Here is a 27,754-nt window from a genome sequence, read left to right as displayed (position 1 = left end):
TTCAACTCCATTTTCTGCGCAGAACATTGGATAACACCTCTAAAATGACAAAGTGTTTTCTAGGCCAAATCTCCTATGATACCAAACTTCTCATAATGGTACAAATACAAAGTTTTTTTTAAAGAGATATTTATTTCATTGTTTGGTTCCAGAAAGAAAATTCTTTATGCTTTAATACTGAAAGTACTTGGTATAATGACTGAATATTAAAAGTTTAAATGAGTTTTTATTACATAAAGCAGTATTCTTGTTCATTCTGTAGATAAAAACTTTTAGGTTTTGAACCTACTGAGAGAATAATTAGAACTAATTCTTTATGTCGTAGGAACAGAAACCTCAGACGGCCCTGAGAGGAGGACAGCAGGAGCCAGTCTCACAAACACAATGACAGGGCCTTCCAAAAAGCCTTCTCCCATGAGAACACTAGATGCCGGCTGGGCACGGTGGCTCACGCCTGTAATCCCAGCACTTTGGGAGACCCAGGCAGGCAGATCACAAAGTCAGGAGTTCGAGACCAGCTTGGCCAACATTGTGACACCTAGTCTCTACAAAAAATACAAAAATTAGCCGGCATGGTGGTGCACGTCTGTAATCCCAGCTACTCAGGAGACTGAGGCAGGAGAATCACTAGAACCTGGGAGGCAGAGATTGCAGCGAGCCAAGATTGTGCCACTGTACTCCAGCTTAGGCAACAGATCGAGATTCCGTCTCAAAAAAATAAATAAATACATTGTGAGATTATGCATTTTTGTAGTGTAAATGTTTTAGGTATTTGTTTAAGCAAAGCATATGTTAAAGGTTAAAAGCCTTTGGAACACTCTGCCCCCAAATCCTGCAGGCGTTTTCTTTCCTCCCATCCAGTTAGGTAAAGCTGCTTGCCATCTCAGTGTATTCAGTCAGCTTTTAGGAGATAGATTATTTCTGATGAATGAGGATCCTGCTGCTTCATAAGTAGATGTTCACATTCATGTCTCACCACGGTCTGCCTCAAATCTATTTCTCTGGGCCAGGTATGGTGGGTCACGCCTGTAATCCCAGCACTTTGGGAAACTGAGGTGGGCAGATCACTTGAGCCCAGGAGTTCCAGACCAGCCTGGGCAATATGGAGAAACCTTGTCTCTACAAAAAATACCACCACCAACAAAAAATTAGCTGGGCATGGTGATGTGTGCCTGTAGCGTCAGTTACTTGGGAGGCTGAGGTGGGAGGATCACTTGAGACTGGAAGGTTGAGGCTGTAGTGAACCATGACTGCACCACTTCACTCAACCTGGGCAACAGGGCAAGACCCTGACTCAAAAAAACTACATCTCTAACTTTATTTTCCAAAATTCTCCACAATAAACCCTTTGCTCTAGTCAAGCTATTTATCTTCTATCCCCAAATTCTAAAATGGGCATTTCTAATTCCAAGTTTGCTAAGACTTTTGTTTGTCTCTAAAATATTACTTTCCCTCTGCTTGTTCCCTTAAGACCTACGTGAGATTCTTTTTCATTTGTTCATTCAGTAAACACCAATTGAATGCCAAATGAAATACACTATCTGGAATGCTGGGGTAGAGTAAGAACAAGTTTCTGTCCTTATGTAATTTATATTCTGGGATGAAAAGCATTAAAAATAAATTAAAACCTTAGTTATTTAATTACAAGTGTGATAAATGCTAAAAATAGGAGGCACAGGAAAGCAAGATAACCTATAATTGGGGGAAAACCTGTCTGGGAGATCAAGAAGGCATTCCCATGCATTGTTGTGACAACCTTTTTGGAAGGCAATACTGCAATGTATTGATGACCCAGCTCCTTCGACCTAGCAGTTCCACTTTAGGAATAAAAGTAACCTAGCAATAAAAGTAATACTACTTAAAGCAGCATGTGGCTTTGGCTCCCAGTGAAGTTTCAGGTGTTACAAAGCATAATACCCCTCCAAGCCAGGCTGCCCAAAAGGTCAAATCCAGAAACCAGTCTAGTGGACTGAGGAAAGCAAGTGAAGGTAACTTGACATGCCATAAAGAACTGTTCAAGTGAGTGGACTCATTGTGAGATGCCTGATGCATTCCAGAGAAGTCAGATTTAGGTCCAATAGCAAAATACAAGAAGTCAAGCACATGAGGGCCTCCTGTGAGATCTGGATAGGGCAGCCAGGCACGGTGGCTCACACCTGTAATCCCAGCATTCTGAGAGCCAAGGCTGGAGAATCATTTGAGGCCAGGAGTTCAAGATTAGCCTGGGCAACATGGTGAAACTTCATCTCTACAAAAAAATTAGCTGGGCATGGTGGTGTGTGCCTGTGGTACCAGCTACTGGTGGGGGCTGCGGTGGGAGGATCACTGGAACCCGGGAGGTTGAGGCTGTAGTGAGCTGTGATCACACCACTGCACTCCATCCTGGGTGACTGAGTGAGACGCTGTCTAATAACAACAACAAAATCTCAATGGGACCCAGCATGGTGGCTCATGCCTATAATCCCAGTGCTTTAGCTGACTGGGATAGAGGATCTTACCTGAGGCCAGGAGTCTGAGACCAGCCTGGGCTATATGGACTTTACCAAAAACTCTTTATAAAAATTAGTCAGGTGTAGTTGCGCATGCCTGTAGTCCTAACTACTCAGTAGGCTGAGGCAGGAGGATCATTTGAGCCCAGGAATTTGAGGCTGCAGTGAGCTAGGATGGCGTCACTGCACTCAGGCCTGGACAACAGAGCTCGCGAGACTCTGTGTATTAAAAAAAAAAAAAAAAAAAAGATCTTGATGGAAGACTTTCGGGAAAAACTTATCCATTAATAGCGTTTAACAAAACAGTCGCTGAACATGGGAGCAACGTTCAGAGCTGATTACTCGGAGCACATTCGTTTTATTGGCCCAAAGGGTTGATATGTATCCCCCTTCACCAATGGAAGGTGGTCTGCAACTCCCCGGTTGTGGCCTGTTAGGAACCAGGCCGCACGGCAGGAGGCAGGCGGTGGGTGAGTGAAGCTTCGTCTGTATTCACAGCCACTCCCCATCGCTTGCATTACTGCCTGAGCTCCACCTCTCGTCACGTCAGCTACAGCATCAGATTCCCACAGGAGCGAACTCTGTGCATGAGAGGCTCTAGAGGGCCACTCCTTATGACAATCTAGTACTTACTGATCTGTCACTGTCTCCCATCCCCTCAGATGGGACCGTCTAGTTGCAGGAAAACAAGCTCAGGGCAAGTTGTATAACTATTTTATTACATATTACAATGTAATAATAATAAAAAGTGCAAAATACATGTAATGCACTTGAATCATCCCAGAACAATGCCCCCACCCCCGACCGTGGAAAAACTGTCTTCTATGAAACTGGTCCCTGCTGCTGAAAGGGTTGGGACTGCTGCTCTATAAGATCCCATTTCACTGGTTGTAAAAATAATGGTTTCATTGCATTGTACCTTGAAGTAAAGGTTATTTGTTGTCAGGATGAGGATCAAACAACTAATCTTTTCACAGGGCCAGACAAGTGCTAAATCTCCCAAGACATGACCTGTGATCATTTGGTTGTTGAGTCGAAGTTGCAAAAATTAAGTATGATCAGGTAGAGGCTGTGAAAGGATTTGGGGGAGTAGGACAGAAAGTGGACTGCATATAACCTTCAAAAAAGAAACCTCTTACAGCTTCAGTAACTTAGCCTTCTGTAGTATTTCTCCTTTTTCTGTCCTGGACCCAGTTGACATTCTCCAGTTATTCCACTGCCCATGACTGTGCCATCACCGAAGTTAAATTCCCTGTGAAGTTTGTGTAACATAATCCATATATGGTTAATAACGGTTCCTCTGATGTTAAGGCGGGTATGGTTGAGATGGCTCATCTGACTGAGTAGCAACACCCTGTGAGCAAAAGTGTGCATGGAAGAGTTATATTTTGTGCAAAGCAGAGCAGTTCTCAAGCAATACAGGTGGCCATTAGGCATGGACGTGACTGTCTCATTCTCAATTACACAGAGGCACCAATCGGTTCTTCCGTTGTAGTGACACCACCAGTAATTGCACCTGTATGACTTATCAAGAATAACATTGGCAAACACATATCTGGATTTGTGTGTTGTCCTTTTGCTTGCCCTAGTTTGAGCAGACACCCCAAAAGCTGAATGATGTGATACAGAACTATTCGGCTGGGCACGGTGGTTCAAGCCTGTAATCCCAGCACTTTGGGAGGCCGAAGTGGGCAGATCACAAGATCAGGAGTTCGAGACCAGCCTGGTCAACATGGTGAAACCCTGTCCCTACTAAAAATACAAAAAATTACCTGGGTGTGGTGGCAGGCGCCTGTAATCCCAGCTACTCAGGAGGCTGAGGCAGGAGAATCACTTGAACCTGGGAGGCGGAGGTTGCAGTAAGCTGAGACCACCACACTCCAGTCTGCACAACAGAGTGAGACTCCATCTCAAAAAAAAAAAAACTATTCATAACATCTCTCTATGGTGGCTGTAATGGGACAGAGTCATCGGCTTCCCTGGTGAATATTACACATAGCATCTTCACATACTAGGTCTTCATGGCAGGGAATAGATGTGTTAAGTTTATCAAGGGTGCCTCCTGTGTTGCACTGCAAGCCTGGTATTTCCACAATACAGCTACCAACCCAGGAAACCATCACTAAGAGGAGCAGTAGGAAGAACAGCTGACTTATACCAAGGCTTAGTAATTGCAAACAGTGGAGTGAGCTCCCATGGGGTGATGGTTCACCCAGCAGCAGGAATTCCTTGGGACATCCTGAAAACGGGCATGTTTGTTGATCTGTTAATTGCTTTGAATGCTTTACCGGTGACTGTAGCTATGATTCTATAGCAGCCCTAACAACAGAGATGTCTAATCTCAACTAATCTCTGATCTAAGATCAACAGCTATGTCATCTGTGTCAAAATCACTCAGAGCTGCTTTTTCCTCTTTGTAGCTCTCACACTTTGGATGTGCTCCTCTAATCCTTTCTGAAAGAGCTAAGCTGACCCCCACCACCGTTGGAGGAAACTCCTGGAGCAGTGCTGGGGTTTTCACTGCAATCAGTTGCTCCAAGTTCGTCTTGTACATGGCTCTTCGACCTTGGGCTTGTGGATGAGGGGCCTGTGGAGGAGCTCTGTGACTGCTCTGATTTCTGTGGATAGTTCTGAGGCATTGTATTTAGTGAAAAAACTGGAAACCATATGCATGTCCATGAATAAAAAAAAGGGGGACAGGCCGGGCACCGTGGCTCACACCTGTAATTCCAGCACTTTGGGAGGCTGAGGTGTGCGGATCACCTGAGGTTGGGAGTTCGAGACCAGCCTGACCAACATGGAGAAACCCCGTCTCTACTAAAAATACAAAATTAGCCGGTTGTGGTCACGCATGTCTGTAATCCCAGCTACTCAGGAGGCTGAGGCAGAAAAATTGCTTGAACCCGGGAGGCAGAGGTTGCAGTGAGCCAAGATTGTGCAGCCTGGGCAATAAGAGCGAAACTCCATCTCAAAAACAACCAACCAACCAAAAAAGCAGGGGTAGACTAATTTCTAGTACTTCTAGACTATGGAATATGATACAGCTGATAAACCAAAACACATTAGATCGATATGATTTATCCTAAAGGATGTTGATTATAAGTTTCAACTTGTTTAGAATGAGCCCATATTCATCAAAAATTCTGTATGCACCAGATGCAGTGGCTCACGCCTGTAATCCCAGCAGTTTGGGAAGCCGAAGTGGGCAGATCCCCTGAAGTCAAGAGGTTGAGACCAGCCTGGCCAACATGGTAAAACCCCGTCTTGTGGAGGAAAAGTTAAATATTAAATTTGAACTCAACTGGACTTGAACACAAGGAATGGTTACATGCCAGAAATCTGTCCCTGGGCACTGGCTCAGGAACAGATGGACTATACTGATTGTTCTTGATACATACATCATCTGCCTCGAGGCGATAAACAAAACCTTGAAAATAGGCTGACCTTTCCGTGTTCCTTGAGTCCAGTGACAAAAGGCCTTGTGCCTGGGCCTCATGCCAAAGAGAATACTATAAAAAGGTCAGGCCGGGTGTGGTGGCTCACGCCTGTAATCCCAGCATTTTGGGAGGCCAAGGTGGGCAGATCACCTGAGGTCAGAGGTTCGAGACCAGCCTGGACAACATGGTGATACCCCATCTCTACTAAAAATACCAAAAATTAGCTGGGCATAGTGGCAGGCGCCTGTAATCCCAGCTACTCAGGAGGCTGAGACAGGAGAATCCCTTGAACCTGGGAGGCGGAGGTTGCAGTGCATGCTATTGTACTCCAGCCTGGGCAACAAGAGTGAAACTCCGTCTCAAAAAAAAAAAAAAAAAGGTCAGGGTCCCAGACTATGCTGAAGCTGCATGAGACCTCTCCTCCTCTGTGCGTGGACCAGTGGCCGACTCTGGAACCCAGGCTGTTGCTTCCCGGTCTGGTGATGAATCCTCCATCATATGGTGAGTGTATATACGCTGATTGTTTTGTTTTGTTTTTTTTTTCTCACTGCTGTTTGCTCAATGCACCTTCTCTTTTATACTTAAATAAACCTAGAGTACTTTACAATCTGCACTTGCTGTGAGTGCTGTGTGTTTGCTTTTACCTGTGCACTCCCCACACAGAATATGTCTCTACTGAAAAAAAAAAAAAAAAAAAAAGCCGGGTGTGGTGCATGTGCCTGTAATCCCTGCTACTTGGGAGGCTGAGGCACAAGAATCACTTGAACCTGGGAGAGGGAGATTGCAGTGAGCCGAGATCATGCCACTGCACTCCAGCCTGAGCAAGAGAGTGAGACTCTGTCTCACAAAACAACAACAGCAACAAAAATTAGCCAGGCGTGGTGGCGTGCACCTGTACTCCCAGCTGCTCGGGAGGCTGGGGCATGGGAATCACTTGAACCAGGAAGGCAGAGGTGGCAGTAAGTCGAGATTGCACCACTGCACTCCAGCCTGGGCAAGAGAGTGAGATTCTGTCTCAAAAAAAAAATTCTGGCCGGGCGCGGTGGCTCAAGCCTGTAATCCCAGCACTTTGGGAGGCCGAGACGGGTGGATCACGAGGTCAGGAGATCGAGACCATCCTGGCTAACACGGTGAAACCTCGTCTCTATTAAGAAATACAAAAAACTAGCCGGGCGAGGTGGCGGGCGCCTGTAGTCCCAGCTACTCGGGAGGCTGAGGCAGGAGAATGGCGTGAACCTGGGAGGCGGAGCTTGCAGTGAGCTGAGATCCGGCCACTGCACCCCAGCCTGGGTGACAGAGCGAGACTCCGTCTTAAAAAAAAAAAAAAAAAAAAAAAAATTCTATATATGGGTATATTTGACATGTCAAAGAAAGCTATGGAAGTGCACTCATTAAAATGTTAACATTGGTTATCTCTATGATATGAGGAAGAAGGATGGAGACCTCTTCTAGAGGATTCTATACCTCTAGGGAATGACTGTTAGCTTTTATACATCTTTACAAAAAATTAATTAAATTAGCTGGGCGTAGTGGTATAGGTATATGTAGTGGTATATGTAGTCCCAGCAGGCAGCTGAGCTGGGAGGATCACCTCAGCCTGAGAAGTTGAGACTGCAGTGAGTTGTGACTGCACCACTGCACTCCAGCCTAGGCAAAAAAGCAAGACCTTGTCTCAAAAAAAAAAAAAAAAAAAAAAAAAAAAAATGCCAGGTGTGGTGGCTTATGTCTGTAATCTCAGCACTTTGGGAGGCTGAGGCGGGTGGATCACTTGAGGTCAGTTCAAGATCAGCCTAGCCAACATGGTGAAACGCTGTCTCTACTAAAAATACAAAAATTAGCTGGGTGTGGTGCACGCCTGTAGTCCCAGCTACCCAGGAGGCTGAGGCAGGAGAATCGCTTGAACCCAGGAGGCAGAGGTTGCAGTGAGCCAAAATTACGCCATCGCACTGCAGCCTGGGCAACAGAGTGAAACTCCGTCTCAAAAAAAAAAAAAAAAAAAAAAAAAAAAAGGATAAAAGGAAAACTACAAATTCTACTGAATGTTTTATTTTCCTACTGGTGTGGTAATAAATAACCACAATGTTAGTGGCTTAAAACAATGCAAATTTAATATCTCGTAGTTCTACAGGTGAGGAGTCTCACCAGGTTAGAGTCAAGGTGTCAGCCACATTTTGATTCTTTTTGGAGGCTCTAGGGGAAGATCCCCACACTTGCTCATCCAGGTGTTGACCGAATTCAGTTCTATGATGTAGGATTGAGGTCTGTTTCCTGGCTGTCAGCTGGAACCCACCATTAGCCCCTAGAGTCCTCTCCCTGCCCTTGCACATAAGCCGCTACATTTCTTTTTTTTTTTTTTTAAATTATTTTTTTCTTTGAGACGGAGTCTCGCTCTGTTGCCCAGGCTGAAGTGCAGTGGTGTGATCTCGGCTCACTGCAACCTCCGCCTCCCGGATTCAAGTGATTTTCTTGCCTCAGCCTCCCAAGTAGCTGGGATTACAGGCGCACGCCACCTCGCCCGGCTAATTTTTGCATTTTTAGTAGAGACGGGGTTTCACCATGTCGGCCAGGCTGGTCTCAAACGCCTGACCTGGTGATCCGTCTGCTTTGGCCTCCCAAAGTGCTGGGATTACAGGTGTGAGCCACCACGCCGGGCCCTACATTTCAAAAGCAGCAACAGGGCATAGAATTCTTCTCATGCTTTGACTCTCTCCTGAGATTAGATTGGGCCCACCCAGATACTTCAGGATAATCTCATCTCCATATCCTTAACCTTAATTACATCTGCATAATGCCTTTTGCCACCTTAAGGTAACATATTCACAGGTTCCAGGAAATTAGGGAATGGACATGTTTGGGAGGCAATTGGTTTGCCTACCATAATGAAGGACACAAACAAAAAACCCCAACTTAAATGGCACACTTAAAGCTTGTTGCACTACCCTACCTTGTTTTAACCTGAGTGACTCTCTCCTAGCAGAGAGCCGGACAGACTCCATTTTAGTTTCTTTACTTGCAGGCCCCTTTATCCCCCTAAGGGAATAACTAGTGCAAGCTGACTCCAATCACATCCAAGAATGCACCTGCTGATAAGATATTGAGGCAGGCTGTACCAGCAGCTCCTGGGAATGTGCTCGGTGGAAGATACCTAAAGCCCCTGCATTTATCTCTTAGTGATAGTTTAAGCCCCTGCACCTGGAACTGTTTATTTTTTGTAACTGCTTCTATAACCAATTAATTTTTTAAAACTTTTTGCCTATTCTGCTTCTGTAAAATTGCTTCAGTTAAACCCCCCTCCCCTATTTAGACCTTAGTGTAAAAGAAAATCTAGCCCCTTCTTCGGGGCCGAGAGAATTTTGAGCGCTAGCTGTCTCTCGGTCACCGGCTAATAAAGGACTCCATAATTTTTCTCAAAATGTGGTGTTTCTCTCTAACTCGCTTGGTTACAACATTGTCACATTCTTAGATGGGAAGATTTGCTATTGTAAAGATGTTATTTTCACCTAAATTAGCCTACAAATTCAGTGCTAGATGTTCTAAAAACTAAAGTTGAATTTTTTAAATTAGGTGAGTGGATAGATGCTCAGAGAATATATAGTGTTTAGAGAAATAAAGGAAGGTGACATCCTTAGACTTTAACTCAGGTAGACCGCATATGTTTTTGAGACAAATACACCAGCATTCTGCACCAGGGCTAAGTCATGTTTCCCACTGTTTCCAAAATCCTGTTAATATCCAGGATTTGCTGGGCACAGTGGCTCATGCCTGTAATCCCAGCACTTTGGGAGGCCAAGGCAGGCAGATCACTTGAGGTCAGGATTTCGAGACCAGCCTGGCCAACATGGCGAAACCCAATCTCTGCTAAAAATACAAAAAAAGTTAGCCGGCGTGATGATGCACGTCTGTAAACCCAGATGCTCGGGAGACTGAGGCACAAGAATCGTGTGAACCCAGTACACAGAGGCTGCAGTGAGTCCAAGATCACACCACTGCATTCCAGCCTGGGCACTAGAGCGAGACTGTCTTAAAAAAAAAGAAAAAATTAGGATTTTTCTGGTCACCATTTTTTAGGCACACATTGATTGATACAATGAACTGTCTACAGAGACTCGTTGCATCCTTTCCTATTCATAATCAAGAGCTCAAGACTGTATCATAAGCATAGTTTAACTTTAGTTCCCCTAACACATCATTTTTATACTTGTCAAATGTGAAACTCGTGTTATTATTATTATTTGTTTTGAGATGGAGTTTTGCTTTTGTTGCCCAAGCTGGAGTGCGATAGCACGATCTCGGCTCACTGCAGCCTCCGCCTCTCAGGTTCAAGCAATTCTCCTGCCTCAGCCTCCTGAGTAGCTGGGATTACAGGTGCCCGCCACCACGCCCGGCTAATTTTCGCATTAACTCCTGACCTCAGGTGATCCACCCGCTTCGGCCTCCCAAAGTGCTGGGATTACAAGCGTGAGCCACCGCGCCTGGCCTCGTGTTATTTTTCTGTCCACTCACACAGCTTTATGAGAACTTTCGGCAAAAGTTTCTGATGGATGGGCATTGGATCTTCACTGTCTTGAGATTTAGAAAGAAACTGTTTAAGAACTACTTCCATCATGATGCATCCTCAGGAGATGTGGATGAACTGCGGACATGTGGGATGAAGATGAATAAGATATGAGTGAGTTTGTATCTCCCTCTAAACAAAGTGGCTTTTGTCAAAATGTACTTGTAAAGAAATGTATAGGCTGGGCAAAGTGGCTCACGCCTGTAATCCCAGCACTTTGGGAGACTGAGGCGGGAGAATCGCTTAAGCCCAGGAGTTGGAGACCAGGTTGGACAACACAGTTAGATTCCGTGGCTAAAAAAATAAAAAAATTAGCGTGGTGGTGCATGCCTGTAGTTCCAGCTCTTCTGGAGCCTGGGCTGCAGTGAGCCGTGAGGGTCCCACCACACTTCAGCCTGGGCGAGTGAGACCCCGTCTCAAAAAAAAAAAAAAAAAAAAAAAAAAAGCAATTAACCCACAATTTTCAAGGCAATTGTTATGCTTTATTACAACAAGAAGTGTTTGAAATGCATCCCATTTGTAGATCCCTAGAAGTAAAATAGTCACCTTTCTTTACATTCTTACACCAAACACAGTTTTTGGAAGAGGTATCTCAGACTTCATTCTTATGCCCAGATTAAAGGTCAATTGTCAGTCCTTTTATTTTGTCTCCACCTTATTACCTTCCTAGCCAAAACATGGAAGTAAAACACCTTTTCTACGTTAATACTGCATTTCCAGGGATCTTGGGGTGTCCCGGGGGAGGGCGCGGTCCCCTCTCCGTCATGGCGGGGTGTGGATTCTGTCGCCGTCTCCCGGCGCCGCGGTACCCAGGACAGGAGGAAGAGGCCAGGAAGGGTCCAGGGAGGCTCAGGCCGGGTCTGCGACTTCCCGGCGGCGGGTGCTGCAACGACCCTGTGGGCACCTGCCTGTCAGACGGCACCCGCTCCCAGCCCTCTCCAGCCTGCGGCCGCTCCTCCCCCGGCCCTACTCCAGCCCCGCCCGTGCAGTAAGGCCAGAGTCTGGTGTAGCGCCAGGCGGGACCGTCCCATCTTCGAAGTTTTCTGCCCCGCAATTATCTCAGACCGGGGAGAGACAGAAGAGAAAAAAAAAAAAAAAAAAGCCAAGGGCAACGGGACACCCGGATGTACCAAGCACCGCCCCCTGGAGCCCCATCGCGCATGAGCACCGTGGAGGCAAGGGCGCGGCTTGGGGGAGGGAGGAGGCAGGGCGGTGGTTGGGCGAAAGGAGAGCCACGCCCGCTACGGAACGTTTCTGCGCATGCGCCGGGGGCCAGCTTCTGGTACTTTCGACGCGTCTGCTGACGTAGGCTCTCAGTGCGCGTCCGGACGTCGGAGGTGGAGGTTGTAGAGTTCGCTGTTCGAGAGTGGGCACGAAAAGCTCCTTTTAGTCCTGCGTTCCGAAAGGAGGGCGTCTGTTGGGCCTTTCTCTCAGTCGTGAGGGAGGCGTCGACGGCCTACGGTAAGTTTTCTGCTGACGGGGTCTCTCAGGACCGCCGCAGTGGTCTCTCAGGAGTGTGGGACGGGAAACGTGCTGGGCTCGCGTTTGGGGAACGCAGCGTTTCGCTTCGAGGCCGCGGCCTCAGGGCGCCGAGCGGAGTTTTTAGGGCTGATTCCCTTCGCCGCGGCCGCCTCCCGCGCCTTGGCTCCGCCTCCCGGAGGGCCCCAGACTGTGGCTTCCGGGTGGCCGGGCGCCCGCTTCCGCGACGCGACTTGTTTTTCTCCCTGGGATTTTTAGGAAGTCGTGAGTTGAGGCTTGCGGGATCGTTTCCGGAGAAAGCGCAGGCTAAGGCCGCAGCGGAAGATGTCCAACTACGTGAACGACATGTGGCCGGGCTCGCCGCAGGAGAAGGATTCGCCCTCCGCCTCGCGGTCGGGCGGGTCCAGCCGGCTCTCGTCGCGGTCTAGGAGCCGTTCTTTTTCCAGAAGCTCTCGGTCCCGTTCCCGCGTCTCGAGTCGGTTTTCGTCCAGGAGTCGGAGCCGGAGCCGGAGGAGTAGGTCAAGGTCCCGTTCCCGAAGGCGCCACCAGCGGAAGTACAGACGCTACTCGCGGTCATACTCGCGGAGCCGGTCGCGATCTCGCAGCCGCCGTTACCGAGAGAGGCGCTACGGCTTCTCCAGGAGATACTACCGGTCTCCTTCGCGGTCCCGGTCCCGGTCCCGTAGCAGGTCGCGCTCTCGGGAAAGGTCGTACTACGGAAGGGCGTACGCGATGGCGCGGGGGCGGCGCTACTATGGCTTTGGTCGCACAGTGTACCCGGAGGAGCGCAGCAGATGGAGGGACAGATCCAGGACGAGGTCGCGGAGCAGAACCCCCTTTCGCTTAAGTGAAAAAGGTGGGTGGGTCATTTATCTTTCTAGTTTTGGTAATGTGTGGTGACAGTATACGAGGAGGTTAGGGAACCAAAGTTGCTGTGTAGTTTCAATATTAGTTCCTTTGGTGCTGGAAATTTTTTTCGTTGGAGGAAAGAGGGAGGACATTAGACATTACATGTAGTTAGTGGACAGCATTCTGTCTCTTCAGGGTTAAAGGTCAATCGGATGTTAAATGGCTCAGGATGTAGGGAACCTTTTTTCCTATTGGCTGACTGTTCTTGGTGGTGGAGCCTTTTAAATGTTATGTTTAAGTTAAAGGTTTTAAATTTATAGATTGGGAAGAACAACATCAAAACACGCTGCCTTTTAGTTGACATTATTACTGAATACAATTGAATTGTCGAGTATCTTAAATGATTTAGGAGGCCGGCACGGTGGCTCACGCCTGCGATCCCAGCACTTTGGGAGCCGGAGGCGGGCGGGTCATTTGAGGCCAAGCGTTCCATACCAGCCTGGCCGACGTAGCTCACTATCTCTAGTAAAAATACAAAAATTAGCCGGGGGTGGTGGTAGAAATACACTTGAGTGTATCAGTATTGGTTCAGTGGTTGTGATAATTGTACCATATAAGGAATCTGTTGCAGAAAACCCTGGTTTTCAGAAATATCTTTGAAGAAAAAGCAAAATAATACCGCTATTAACTAGAGAAAATTAGCTACAACAAAAAGACAAAATAGGACGCTCAGGCCTTTAGTCAGGAAAACTGAAAACTAAGATTATTTAAGAATTTTATTTCTTTCAGCAAGAAGTGAGCTGGAGAGTTGAGTTTTCAGTGAATAAAGTTACACAGTTGTCCCTCTGTTCACTCGGGGGATTGGTGCCAGGACGCATATGGAACCCTCACGCATGCTTGGGGTTTACAGTCTCAAATACTGTGGTACTTTTTATCTGCATTTAGTAGGGAGAAAAAAAATCTAACTATAAAGTAGACCAGCGCAGCTCAAACCAGTGTTAAAGGGCAACCTTACTTTACGTATTATAAACAAGTGACTTAATACATTTAATACCACAAAATAACATGCTTATTTTGTAATTCTGAGTTCTCTTGGGGGGAAAAAAACTACCAGATTAATGAATTAAAAAAAAAAAAATTTTTTTTTTTCCAGATCGAATGGAGCTGTTAGAAATAGCAAAAGCCAATGCAGCGAAAGCTTTAGGAACAACCAACATTGACTTGCCAGCTAGTCTCAGAACTGTGCATGTAGCCAAAGAAACAAGCCATGGAATAGGTGTATCAAGTAATGGTGCAAAGCCTGAAGTAAGTATTCTAGGTTTGTCCCAACAAAACGTTCAGAAAGCCAACTGTCAAATCTGATAAGCCACTTACTATTTACCTTAGACTATACTTTTTGGGAAGTCTAGCTATGTATATAATGTGCTAAATTCAGAGTAGCAGATCTGAAGATAAGCAAGGTGTCATACCCAGGAAAATGGGAGATTAATGAACTTTAGTGGCAGATCTGAAGATAAGCAAGGTCGTACCCATGAAAATGGGAGATTAATGAACTTTATTTGGCCGTGTATGGTGCCTCTTGCCTGTAATGAGGCAGATGGCTTGAGTCCAGGAGTTCAAGACCAGCCTGGGCAACGTGGAAAAACCGCGTGTTTACAAAAAATACAAAAATTATCCAGGCATGGTGGCGCATGCCCGTAGTGCCAGCTGTTTGGGAGGCTGAGGCAGGAGGATCTTTGAGCCTAGGATGCTAAGGTTGCAGTGAGCCAAGATTGCACCATTGTACTCCAGCCTGGGCAGCAGAGTGAGACCCTGTCTCAAGAAATACATTTAATTTTTCATTTTCAGTTAACACTGTACTCTTATAACACCATTAATATATTGTAGCTGGTACTTCGGTGATTCTGTTACCAGGTTTTCTAAGCTATTTACAGTGCGTAGCTTTCATTTGCAGCATTATGTTCCCACAAATCTGTACTCAGCATATACAGTATAGTTTATCTGCTTTATTTCTGTCTTATAGAAATCATGAATGTGGTCTGCAGACATTGATGAAGAAAATCTGTTGGTAATTGATACATGGGCTAAAGCATCAGAGGTTTAATTTGAAGTTTATGTTCACACACTGAAAACTTAGTTTTCTTTGTTGGTAGATACATGTGCATGCTAGAATTTGGGACAGGTACTATTTGTATGAAGTATTAAAGTCAGTTTTTAAAGTAAGCAAAGGTACATGTTGTAATGGTGGGGCATCTGTGAAAAAGATGTCCCTTTCATAATATATGCAATATATTCCAGATGTTTTGAGAGATTACAGAAGAGGAGGCCTGCTTCATTTGCAGATAAGTTTATTATAATTCTCCACAAATGTGCAGGATGTGCATTAGCAAATTGCACTGTACTTTTCACTCCAGCCTGGGTGACAAAGCGAGACTCCGTCTCGAGAAAAAAAAAAAAAGATGCTATATCTAAATGAATCTGTCTAATTGGGCCCAGATGTGGGTTTGCTCAGTATTAGTAGACAAGGTCTTTGTTCAGACGATTAGGTGCCTAACTGGCAAATGTCTTAGCTGCTTAAAGCTAGGTATTTCTGATGCGGCTTTACTTTTCAAAAGTTAACTTGATTCAACCTGAGAAAACTGATTAAAAAACTAGTTTAAAAATTACTTAAATTTGCCAGCAGGGAAGTAAAATAATTATGAGAAGAACGTCTTAAGCCTAATATTAAATCAGTTTTGTTAAGGGGAAAACTCAATAATTGTTACTTCAGCTGTTGAATATATGGTTAGATCCAAGTTGATTTTTGTGTCTACAATTAAATTTTGTATACAATTAGATTATTTTTTAATATAGGATTTAGAAACCAAGGGTATGTGTTTTAAAATTATACTTTTTCTTGACCTGTCTAGCTGTCAGAACACGTAACAGAAGATGGACCTAGAAATCCTAGTGAAAAACCTTCCCAGCAAAGAAGCATAGCTTTTAGTTCTAATGTAAGTATGTCCAGGCATTGATCACTCAAAAATTGGATTTAGGATGTGTTTGCATCTTTGTGTTTTTATCTTCGTGGTGATAATTGGGGGCCTACTGACACAGTTTTTAAATAGAATTAAAATCGTTTGTTTTTGAGCCATGTTTACAAGTGGCCATTACAATGGGTTCCTAACCTATCTGACATTCACATTTGTTTCGATATTTTGCCTTTCTTGTAAGTGTCTCGCCTTTTTTATTGAAATGTTTTAAAGGGAAATCTTCAGAATACTCCTTAATCACAATGTTTTAAAATACGGTTTCAAAAATGAAGCCCCCAAATCATTACACCTTGTGTATGTCCAGTGTTTCCTTGCTGCCCCAGTATCTTCACTTTACATTTTGAATCAAGCTACAATTAAGGTTCATACTATGTTTGGTTGATAATATCTTTTTTTCTTTTTTTTTTTTTTTTTTTTTTTTTTTTTTTTTTTGAGACGGAGTCTCACTCTGTCGCCCAGGCTGGAGTGCAGTGGCCCAATCTCCGCTCACTGCAGGCTCCGCCTCCGGGTTCACGCCATTCTCTTGCCTCAGCCTCCCGAGTAGCTGGGACTACAGGCGCCCGCCACCACCCCCGGCTAGTTTTTTGTATTTTTAGTAGAGACGGGGTTTCACCGTGTTAGCCAGGATGGTCTTGATCTCCTGACCTCGTGATCTGCCCGCCTTGGCCTCCCAAAGTGCTGGGATTTACAGGCGTGAGCCACTGCGCCTGGCCTTTTTTTTTTTTTGAGACAGTCTTGCTGTGTCACCCAGGCTGGAGTGCAGTGTTGTGATCTTGGCTCACTGCAGCCTCTGCCTCCTGGGTTCAAGCGATTCTCCTGCCTCAGCCTCCCGAGTAGCTGAGACTACAGGTGCACACCACCACACCCAGCTAATTTTTGTATTTTTAGTAGAGACAGGGTTTCGCTGTGTTTGCCAGGATGGTCTCCGTCTCCTGACCTCATGATCCGCCCGCCTCAGCCTCCCAAAGTGTTGGGATTACAGGCGTGAGCCACCACGCCCAACAGTTGATATCTCTAAGGCTTGTATATGGGATTATTTAATGTACTTTTTTGTGTGAAAATGTATAATTATATGTTTGGGAAGCTGACTGAATTTGTTTTTTTACAGAATTCTGTAGCAAAACCAATACAAAAATCAGCTAAAGCTGCCACAGAAGAGACATCTTCAAGATCACCAAAAATAGATAAGAAAAAAAGTCCATATGGACTGTGGATACCTGTCTGAAAGGAGAAAACTAATGGCTAAGTTTGCATGAAAACTGCACTTTATTGCAAGTTAGTGTTTCTAGCATTATCCTATCCCTTTGAGCCATTCAGGGGTACTTGTACATTTAAAAACCAACACAAAAAGATGTAAATACTTAATACTCAAATATTAACATTTTAGGTTTCTCTTGCAGATATGAGAAATAGCACAGATGGACCAAAGGTTATACACAGGTGGGAGTCTTTTGTATATAGTTGTAAATATTTTCTTGGTTATGTAAAAATGAAATTTTTTAGACACAGTAATTGAACTGTATTCCTGTTTTGTATATTTAATAAATTTCTTGTTTTAATTCTTAGTCTCTATTCTATGTGTAATTACCTAATGGGTCTTTGTAGAGATACAAGGAGGCGTGTGTTGATTAAAGCCTTGTTAATCTCAAGTCCAAGGCTCACTGGCCCAAAGTGGGATTTTGAGAAATGCCGAATCTCAATCAAGTCCCTACCCTAGACCTGCTGAATTAGAAACTGAATTTTAACAGGATTCCCAGTTGAGGTCAATACTTCAAACTTGAAAAATTGCCCTAAAAAATTTATGGAATACTGGGCTTCAAGTCAAGAAACTAAGCCAGAAAGAGGAGAAATAGAATCCCTCATTAAGCTGTAAAATCTGTGTGGTGTAGTTAACATTTATGCCTTTGAAAGTATTCTAAAGAAATTTTTTTTTTTTTTTTTGAGACCGAGTGCAGTGGTGTGTTCTGAACTCACTGCAAGCTCCACCTCCCAGGTTCATGCCATTCTCCTGCCTCAGCCTCCCGTGTAGCTGGGACTACAGGTGCCCGCCACCACACCTGGCTAAGTTTTTTGTGTTTTTAATAAGAGATGGGGTTTCACTGTGTTAGCCAGGGTGGTCTCGATCTGACCTTGTGATCTGCCTGCCTCGGCCTCCCAAAGTGCTGGGATTACAGGCGTGAGCCACTGTGTCTGACCCTTCAGCACATAAAATTTTAAGAAGTAGGTATTACACTTTATGAACTGGAAAATATAGACGGCTGGTCTAAATAAGTGGACTGATTTTTATGGGTAGACTCTTTAATTTTTAGAGAGAGGGTTTTTTGCTCCATCACCCAGACTGGAATGTAGTCAGTCACAGCTTGCTGCAACTCCAGGGCTCAGGCAATCCTCCTGCCACAGCTTCTGCCATATAGGCTTATGCCACCGCACCTGGCTAATTTTTGGGGGTAGAGATGAGTGGGATTTCTGTGTTACCCTAGGCTGGTCTTGAACTTGTGGCTTCAAGCAATGCTGCTCCTGTGGCACCCCCAGAGTGTAGGGATTACAGGTGTGAGCCACTGTGCCTGGCCTAAAATAATAGTTTGACCAAATGTTTTAACTTTCTTACAAGGATATTTGGTTTTTTTGAAGGATGGCATTTTATAGAATGTTATTAGGGATCAGTCTCCATCTCCATGGTTTTTTTCCTATAAATGCACCTGGGCTGTGCAGTAGAGCAGGGGACAGGAAAGCACCTATAATTGTGACCACTTCTGGGGAAGAGGAGGGACTACGGTGAATTTCCAGTAGCCATTGTCACCTTCCTTTCACTACTTACATAGCTTGCAAGAAAAATGAGCACTCTGCTGCTGAAGCTCCAAAGGTCAACTCTAGGCTTCACATTAAACACAGAAAACACAAGTGAATAATACACAGATAAACGTGGAAATAATACACATTTCAAACATTTCTTTACCAATGTGCATGGGCCTGGCCAGGTGGCAATCTGAGTTGGTCTCCTAGACTCTGCATCAGTTTCCGTAGCAGCGCCTAGGATTTGCGGTCTCTGCGCTTTCGCCCTGAGGAGGAGCGTCTTCGGGGGGGCGGTGGCTTGGCCTCAGAGGCCCTTGGCCGACGACCCAGTCCCAATGTCTCTGCCTCCGTCTCCCCCGGCATCGCATCCTTCTCTAGGACAGACCTAGCCGCAAACGCCACCACTTCGCTACCCCCAGGCAAGTGCCTGCCACCCGTCTGGTCAGTCACAGTCTCTGCCCTCCCCTGGCAATGCTTCCCCCCACTTCCGGTAACAATTAAGTGGAACCCCGGGCCTCACTTTTCCGGACGAAACGTAACCGGCCCTTCCTGGGGTACCTCTAGAGTGGAGAAGACAGTCCCCGCCCCTGGCAGTCCTGGGGTGTGTCTGATTGGGCTAGGCCTGTGCGCAGGTGCATTGGGTGGAGAAACCTGGACATGTATGGGAGATACGAGGAGGCTGTGAGCCATGATCTCAGCCTGGGTGACAGTGAGACCCTGTCTCAAAAACAAAAACCTATCCCCCTCCTTCCTCTGATTTCCTTAAATGCCTTTCTTTAGGGAAGCCAGCTCACCACTTGAAAAGTCAGTTTCCCCTGTTACAGCTCTTCATACATTTTCATCTTTGCAGCACTTACATAAATGTAATTAAATAAGTGTAATTACTTGTTTAACGTAGTTAATTTTGGGTTTTTTTGAACCCAAAATTTTGAGCGAATCTCGCTCTGTCACCCAGGTTGGAGTGCAGTGGGGCGATCTCAGCTCACGGCAACCTCTGCCTCCTGGGTTCAAGTGATTCTCCTGCCTCAACCTCCTGAGTAGCTAGAATTACAGGTGCCTGCCACCACGCCTGGCTAAGTTTTGTATTTTTAGTAGAGACGGTTGGTTAGGCTGGCCTGGAATTCCTGACCTCAAGTGATCCACCCGCCTAGGCCTTACGAAGTGTTGGGATTACAGGCAAGAGCCACTGAGCCCGGCCTAATGTAGTTAATTTAAATGACATTTCTTAACCTCTATTAAAATAACATATTTGGCCAGGCACTGTGGCTTACTCCTGTAATCCCAGCACTTTGGGAGGCTGAGGTGGGAGGATTACCTGAGCCCAGGAGTTCAAGACCAGCCTGGGCGACAGAGCAAGACCCTGTCTCTACCTCTGACCGTGCCAACCCCCAAAATTGAAGTATTAGCCGGGCATAGGGGCAGGTGCCTGTAGTCGCAGCTACTCGGGAGGCTGAGGTGGGAGATCCTCTAGGAGGCAGAGGTTGCAGTGAGCCAAGATTGTGCCACTGCACTCCAGGCAAGGCAACAGAGCAAGACCTTGTCTCAAAAAAAAGCAAATATGGCAGAGTAACAGGATTGTTTTCTATGTTATAGATGATTTGATAGAGCAATATTATGGGTATTTACATTCTTTAAGAAAACAGTGTTAATTATAAACCAGGCATGGTGGCTCATGCCTGTAATCCCAGCTACTCAGAGGAAGAAGCTGAGAATGGAGAGATGACTTGAGGCCAGGAGTTCGACATCAGCCTAAATAACATAGTGAGACCCTGTCTCTTAAAAATAAAGTCAATTATAAAATTATTTTCAGTAAGATCCCTTATCAGAATTAGAGGTTTTGAAAGTTATATTACTAGGCTTATGTATGCTAAGTAATTACTGCTTATAAAGTTGTAGACTGGGTAAGAAAAACCAAAGAGTGAAGCATGCCGGGGCTAGCAATAGGGGGATCCGGATCCATCACTACTACTATCCCTAAAGAGGCAAAAGAAGGGAGCAGCAATGAGAACCCAGAAAGTATAGGGTTAGGCCAGGCGCGATGGCTCACGCCTGTAATCCCAACACTTTAGGAGACCGAGGCAGGTGGATCACCTGAGGTCAGGTATTCGAGACCAACCTGACCAACAAGGTGAAACTCTGTCTCTACTAAAAATATAAAAATTAGCCGGGTGTGTTGGAAGGTGCCTGTAGTCCCAGCTACTTGGGAGGCTGAGACCGGAGAGTTGCTTGAACCTGGGAGGTGGAGGTTGCAGTGAGCTGAGATCACGCCACTACACTCCAGCCTGGGCAATGGAGAGAGACTCCGTCTCAAAAAAAAGAAAATGTAGGGATAGAAGATAGTCTTCAGACGGAAGTGGTGCCTACAGAAATATGCCAAATCCATAATCCAGCTAGGGAATAAATACCTTGACCTCATTTCTTCCAAACCTTTGATCTTATATAGGTACTATGCACTGGCAGGACCCAGGAAGGCAGAGGGCAAGAGAGTTTACTAATGCAGTCCATTCAGGCCAGCACTCAGGGACACAGAACATGGAGACCAGTGGAGAGTAGTTCTAACAGGGCAGACAGAAAATATCTAGCACAATTTTTTTTTCAACAGGATATGGCAACAATTAAAAAAATTGGAGTCTTATAAGAAATCTGTTCAAATTATTTTTATACATATTTATTAACAACAGAACAAGTAATGTGTCTAATTGAATTTTTCTAGATGCTGGAAGATCTTCCATCGTATATGCTAGTCTTTACAATGTGACATTGGCACTCCTTCAATCTAGAAGTAGAGTCTGTTTCCCTAATCCTTGAATCTGTGACAATGGAGGGAGAGACACTGTGTGAACTCTGAGGCTAAATCATAAAAAGTGAAACACAGATTCCACCTAGTTCTCTTGGGATACTTGTTCTTAAAACCAGCCCCCATGCTTTGAGGAAGCCCAGGCCAATGGAGAGGCCAGGTGTGGGTGTTCAGGCAGACAGCCAACATCAACCACCAGACTTCTGAGTGAGGAAACCTTTGCAAGGATTCCAGCCCCAGCCCCTAATCTGACTGCAACTGCATGAGAGACCCTGTGTGAGAACCACACCAATTCTCAGAACTATGAGAGATAATAATAAAGTAATACTTATGTTTTTTTTTTTTTTTTTTTTTTTTTTTTGAGACGGAGTCTTGCTCTGTCGCCCGGGCTGGAGTGCAGTGGCCGGATCTCAGCTCACTGCAAACTCCGTCTCTCGGGTTCACGCCATTCTCCTGCCTCAGCCTCCCAAGTAGCTGGGACTACAGGCGCCCGCCACCTCGCCCGGCTAGTTTTTTGTATTTTTTAGTAGAGACGGGGTTTCACCGTGTTAGCCAGGATGGTCTCGATCTCCTGACCTCATGATCCGCCCGTCTCGGCCTCCCAAAGTGCTGGGATTACAGGCTTGAGCCACCGCGCCCAGCCTATAAAGTAATACTTATGTTAAGGTACCAAGTTTTGGGGTAATTTGTTATGCCACAATAGAGAAATGATACAGTTCAGAACAGGTTTTTTGTTGTTGTTGTTTGTTTTTTTGAGCCAGACTCTCACTCTGTCGCCCAGGCTGGAGTACAGTGGTGTGATCTCAGCTCACTGCAATCTCCGCCTTCCAGATTCAAATGATTCTCCTGCCTCCGCCTCCCGTGTAGCTGGGACTACATGTGAACGCCGCCATGCCCAGCTATTTTTTTTTGTATTTTTAGTAGAGACGGGGTTTCACCGTGTTGCCCAGGCTGGTGTCGAACTCCTGAGCTCAGGTGATCCACCCACCTCAGCCTCCCAAAGTGCTGGGATTACAGGTGTGAGCCACTGCACCCAGCCCAGTTTTAAAAAATCATACATTATCATGTTGCACAGAAAAGTAACGTTGAAAGTCCTGTGAATATTCTTAATACATCCTTATAAAATCAGAGTTGTTGAGCAATTTTTACCACACATAATCTTTCCCTTTCCTTTCTATACTGCTTTTTTTTTTTTTATCACTTCCAGAAACTTCTTTAGTTAATTATGAACACTTACTTTTTTTTAAGGTCAGACTTGCAGATTTTAATTTACGGTATAAACAAATTGGTAATATAGAGCTCAATTTTACTGGCAGGAATGGAGAAAAGAATGAATAGGAATTTTTTTCTTTTCGAGACAGGGTCTTGCTGTGTCACCCAGGCTGAAGTGCAGTGGTGCAATCAGGGCTCACTGCAGCTTTGACCTCCCAGGCTCAAGCAATCCTCTCACCTCAGCCTCCCGAGTAGCTGGGACTACAGGGGCAGGCCACCATGCTTGGCTAATTTTTTATTTTGTAGAGATTAAGTCTCGCTATGTTGCCAGGGCTGGTCTTGGACTCCTGGGCTCAAAGGATTCTCCTGCCTTGGCCTCCCAAGTGCTGGGATTACGGGCTTGAGCCACCATGCCAGCCAGGATTCTTAATAACAGTAAAATAAGAAGGATACAAGCACTACTCTTCCCCAATAATTATTGGATTTCCTGGAAAATCCAAGAGTGACAAAACCACATATAATTTTGTTTTGTTTTGTTTTGTTTTGATACAGAATCTTGCTCTGTCGCCCAGGAGTGCAGTGGCTAATTTTTTTGTATTTTTAGTAGAGACAGGGTTCCACTGTGTTAGCCAGGATGGTCTCGATCTCCTGACCTTGTGATTCGCCTGTCTTGGCCTCCCCAAATGCTGGGATTACAGGTGTGAGCCACCACGCCCAGCCTAAAACCACATTTAATTGTTTTAATTTTTTTTTTTTTTTTTTTTTAGACGGAGTCTCGCTCTGTCACCCAGGCTGGAGTGCAGTGGCACAATCTTGGCTCACTGCAAGCTCCGCCTCCTGGGTTCACGCCATTCTCCTGCCTCAGCCTCCCGAGTAGCTGGGACTACGGGCACCCGCCACCACGCCCGGCTAATTTTTTGTATTTTTAGTAGAGACGAGGTTTCACTGTATTAGCCAGGATGGTCTCGATCTCCTGACCTCTTGATCCGCCTGCCTCAGCCTCCCAAAGCGCTGGGATTACAGGCGTGAGCCACCGTACCCAGCTTGTTTTAATTTTTCATTTCTGGACTTGTGGCGATGTTGTTTTTCCATATTCTATTAGATAAGAAACTGGTTTTGTCTTGTGCAGATTTAGGCCAATTATGCAAGCTCTATTTATTCCATGAAGCATCACTTTTCCACTGAATCTCATTATAAATTTTCTATTCTGTTCTGCTGATTTATGTGTCATTTCCTGTGTATCACATTGTATTCATTACTAAAGCCATTTATTAAGTTTTAATTCCTCATAAGGCAAGCCCTTCCTTGGTATTTTTTGTTGTTGTTGTTAATTTTTGTGACAGGTTCTCGTTTGGTTGACTAGGCTGAAGTGTGGTGCCGTGATCACCGCTCACTGTAGCCTCAAACTCCTGGGCTCAAGCAATCCTCCCACTTCAGCCTGCCAAGCAGCTAGAACTACAGGTGTACACCATCACGTCCAGCTAATTTTTCTAATTTTTTGTAGAGGCAGAGTCTCACTGTGTTGCCCAAGGTGGTCTCGAACTTCTGAACCTAAGTGATTATTATTTTTATTATTATTTTTTGAGATGGAGTCTTGCTCTGTCGCCCAGGCTGGAGTGCAGTGTCGCGATCTCGGCTCACTGCAACCTCCGCCTCCGGGTTTACACCGTTCTCCTGCCTTAGCCTCCCGAGTAGCTGGGACTACAGGTGACCACCATCACGCCCAGCTAATTTTGTTTTTGTATTTTTAGTAGAGACGGGGTTTCACCATATTAGCCAGGATAGTCTCCATTTCCTGACCTCGTGATCCACCCGCCTCGGCCTCCCAAAGTGCTGGGATTATAGGCATGAGCCACCGCGCCCGGCCCCGGCAGTTCCCAGCTTGACTTTTCCCTTTGGCTTAGTGATTTTGGGGCCCCAAGATTTATTTTCCTTTCACACATGTGTAACTGTAACATAAATTCCCAGAATTATGATAGCTGAGTCAAAGAGTAAATGCCTTAAGTTTTACAGGTACTGCCAAATTGCCTTCCCTAGGGATTGAATCAATCTTCAGTCCTATCAGCAATATGTGTAGGATTCATCTTTCTTTGGTCTTAACAACACAGTGTGTTGTTGAACTTTTAAGATTTTTGCCACATTATTTTACAGTTCCAAAAAACAAAAACAATGACCCACTGAGATTCTGATGGGAATAATGTGACATTTATAAACTCATTTGAGATACTCCTTTGTGATAATTGTTTTTATGATATTAAGTCTTCCAACCAGAAAATAGCTTATCCGCCATTTATTCAGATTTCATTTACTTCAAAGTATTTTTTATTTTTATGTTACTATTTACATTTTGTACCTAGATATCTTTTCATTTTAGGGATTACTTTTTCATTTCTGTATCTAACTAGTAGTTGTTAGTGCAGAAAAAAATAATTTTCATATATTCCTCTTATATCCAGCACCTTACTGAATTATCTTAATAACTTTAGCACTGTTAGTAATTCTGGCATTGCCTCTCCACTGAGCATGTAAGAGTAAACAAGATGGGTGGACCCTGCTGTTCTCCAGTAATAACGCTGATGAGGAAAATAGAAAATGGACAGACAAAAAGAAAACTTATGCAATTGGAAAGAATTAAAATAGTGACAGTACTAAAAGTGAGACGGTAGTCAGGGAAGACCTGCCTCTTTTTTTAAAACTTTATTTTTATGTCTGGGCACGGTGGCTCACGTCTGTAATCCCAGCACTTTGGGAGGCTGAGGTGGGCGGATCACGAAGTCAGGAGTTCAAGACCAGCCTGGTCAACACGGTGAAACCCTGTCTCTACTAAAAATACAAAAAGTAGCTGGGCATGGTGGCAGGCACCCGCAATCCTAGCTACTCGGGAAGCTGAGGCAGGAGAATTGTCTGAACCTGGGAGGCGGAGGTTGCAGTGAGCCGAGATCAGTGCCATTGCACTCCAGCCTGGGTCACAGGGCAAGACTCCGTCTCAAACAAACAAAAACCACACACACACACACAAACAAAAATTCTTTTTATTTGTATTATTTTTTAATTTAGAGACTGATTCTCACTTTGTTGTCCAGGCTGGTCTTGAACTCCTGGGCTCAAGCAATCCTCCCGCCTCGGCCCGGCAATTTGCTGGGATTGCAGCCATGAACCACCACACCTGGCCAAGACCTGCTTCTTGGAGAAGGTGACAACATGCTAAGCTCTAAACGGAAAGAACTTTCCACTTACGGGAATGAATGGCACTACAGGTTCTTCCTGCCCACTACAGACAAAACCAATTCACAGAGAAGTGCTACTGCAGTAGAGTTGTATTAATGTGACGCTGGCCTCAGGGAAGAAGGGTTACCACTCAAGTAAGTTTTCCTGAAGGGTCAGCCCAGAGGTTAGTGTTTTTCAGCTGGTTTGGTGTGGGCAGAGCAACAGGGAATGGGTGCTGCTGATTGGTTGGAGATGCAATCATAGGGGTGTGGACTACACTCCTCAACAGCTGAGCCCGCCTCTTGGGGGAGGAGTGGGGCAGAGGAAGCGGTTGGGTCATGAGTCACGAGTCCAGGTGGGGTCACTTAGTTGCCAGAATGCGAAAGTCTCAAAAATGCCTCAAAAGACCAATCTTAGGTTCTACAATAACGACGTTATCTACAGGAGTAATTGGGGAAGTTACACATCCGATGTCCTCCGAAACAATGGCTGGTTATTGTTTACTACATTTTAGCAGAATTCGCCCCTCATATACCTAACCTCCCGGTCTTTCATTAATTTCATAAAGGCAGTTTCAGCCCCCGAACAAGGCGGGGGACTGTTTAAGGGAGGGACTATGCTCATCCTTGCTTAAAAGTTAAACTATAAATTCTCCCATGGTGAGCTTGGTTTATGCCCAGGAATGAGCGAAGACAGCCGCCCTGCGAGGCTAGAAGCAAGTTGGAGTGAGCCATGTTAGATTTCTCTCACTCTTTGAAAAGGCGGTTTCCAGGAACAGCGTTCAGAGTAGGGGAGTTTCTATTAGACTCCTTTTGGTCATTTTTTTCTAGTCCTCCGATTCTGAGCTCTTCCCAACCCTTTTCTTGGCGACTCAACTCCCGCTGTCCTTGCCCACGCGGATTCTCGCGGCTGCGCGAGACCCTGCCCAATCCAAAACGTTTCACAGCAAAAGGGTCCCAACTTCCGGAGGCCGCCCGGAAGGGGCGGGGCTTATGGTAGCTCATTTGTACGCATCGGCCCGGTTGTCTGAAGGCTGACGGAAGTGCTGTATGTTGTTGCCGGAAGTGGCAAGAGAGAAAGGTTGTGATGGCGGCTGTCGCTGCGTCCGAGGTGAGTTCGAGCGACTCTACACCGGGGGTTTTGTTGGTGAGGGTTCCGGGGAGCGGCCTGGAGAGAGGTGGAGGCGAAGTCTAGTTTCGCTTCAAGGAGGCTCAGACACTGGGATCAAGTCGGCGGTGGAGGCCCTAGGCCCAGCCTGTGGGGACCGGCGGGGACTCGGCCTGGGCCGTCCTGGGAGAAGCCGAGCTGGCTCTGCCTGAAGCCAGTTCTCTTTGCCGCAGGTGCTGGTGGACAGCGCGGAAGAGGGGTCCCTCACTGCGGCGGCAGAGCTGGCCGCTCAGAAGCGCGAACAGAGACTGCGCAAATTCCGGGAGCTGCACCTGTTGCGGGTGAGTAGTCTTGGAGGCCGGCTCAGATCCGTCACCTGGCCAAGCCTTTGCGCTTTTGTAGAGGGGACGAGGAAGCCACACCACTGCGTCTGACAGACCAACAGAGCAGGATCATCTGAGAGGAAAGCTCTGTTCGGTGGTACTCAACCCTGGCAGCACATGGGGATCGTTATGAGAACTTTTGAAAATATACCTGTTCACTCTAGCCCCCCTCCTACCCACATCCAATTTAATGTATCTGGGTTAGGTTTGCGAGTCTCCATTACTAACAACCTCCCTGCTCTGTGATTCTAACAAATTCTTCATTTTACCTAGGGAAATATGTAGAGCTAGAGACAGGAAGAAACTTGTGTCAGTAAGAGACCTGGTTCACTTGATTTAAAAAATAATCTTCTATCAGAATCTGTTTGAAAAGGGAGAAAATAATCATCTGTCTCTAGGACTTCTGGGGGAAAA

General features: G+C 45.6%; 4 protein-coding genes across 12 annotated transcripts in view; 2 read left to right on the top strand and 2 right to left on the bottom strand.

The window, feature by feature from the left end:
* The window catches only part of LDLRAP1 (low density lipoprotein receptor adaptor protein 1), a 552,589-nt gene that overhangs the window by 241,837 nt on the left and 282,998 nt on the right, over positions 1-27,754 (bottom strand). The gene's annotated exons all lie outside the window — the stretch shown is intronic.
* Positions 1-27,754, bottom strand: part of TMEM50A (transmembrane protein 50A) — a 126,816-nt gene that overhangs the window by 36,233 nt on the left and 62,829 nt on the right. The window lies entirely within an intron of this gene.
* Positions 1-27,754, top strand: part of SYF2 (SYF2 pre-mRNA splicing factor) — a 466,254-nt gene that overhangs the window by 429,381 nt on the left and 9,119 nt on the right. For 2 of the 3 annotated variants that reach the window (XM_050792726.1, XM_050792736.1), the window contains exons 2-3: positions 26,921-26,960; positions 27,191-27,298. In XM_050792726.1, the coding sequence (XP_050648683.1) occupies positions 26,937-26,960; positions 27,191-27,298 (132 nt within the window). In that variant the 5' untranslated portion in view covers positions 26,921-26,936. Of the gene's footprint in view, positions 1-26,874; positions 26,961-27,190; positions 27,299-27,754 lie in introns of all 3 variants that reach the window. The other variant, XM_050792721.1, reaches the window with a different exon arrangement.
* On the top strand, positions 11,797-17,406 carry RSRP1 (arginine and serine rich protein 1). 7 transcript variants are annotated; one of them, XM_050792473.1, is made up of 5 exons: positions 11,797-11,942; positions 12,219-12,816; positions 13,963-14,114; positions 15,719-15,802; positions 16,950-17,406. In XM_050792473.1, the coding sequence occupies exons 2-5, from the start codon at positions 12,285-12,287 to the stop codon at positions 17,064-17,066; spliced, it is 885 nt and encodes a 294-aa protein (XP_050648430.1). In that variant the 5' UTR covers positions 11,797-11,942; positions 12,219-12,284; the 3' UTR covers positions 17,067-17,406. The 7 variants fall into 7 exon arrangements, 5 of the variants coding, with proteins under 5 accessions (XP_050648430.1, XP_050648453.1, XP_050648450.1 ...); XM_050792496.1 differs by lacking the exon at positions 16,950-17,406 and adding an exon at positions 14,833-14,877 and having other exon boundaries at positions 11,798-11,942; positions 15,108-15,739; XR_007726010.1 differs by lacking the exon at positions 16,950-17,406 and having other exon boundaries at positions 11,798-11,942; positions 13,963-14,269; positions 14,332-15,739.

This window comes from Macaca thibetana, chromosome 1 (genome assembly GCF_024542745.1).
Source record: "Macaca thibetana thibetana isolate TM-01 chromosome 1, ASM2454274v1, whole genome shotgun sequence".
Taxonomy (NCBI): domain Eukaryota; kingdom Metazoa; phylum Chordata; class Mammalia; order Primates; family Cercopithecidae; genus Macaca; species Macaca thibetana.
The sequence above is the reverse complement of the archived record's forward strand: the minus strand, read 5'-3'. Positions and strand labels throughout refer to the sequence as shown.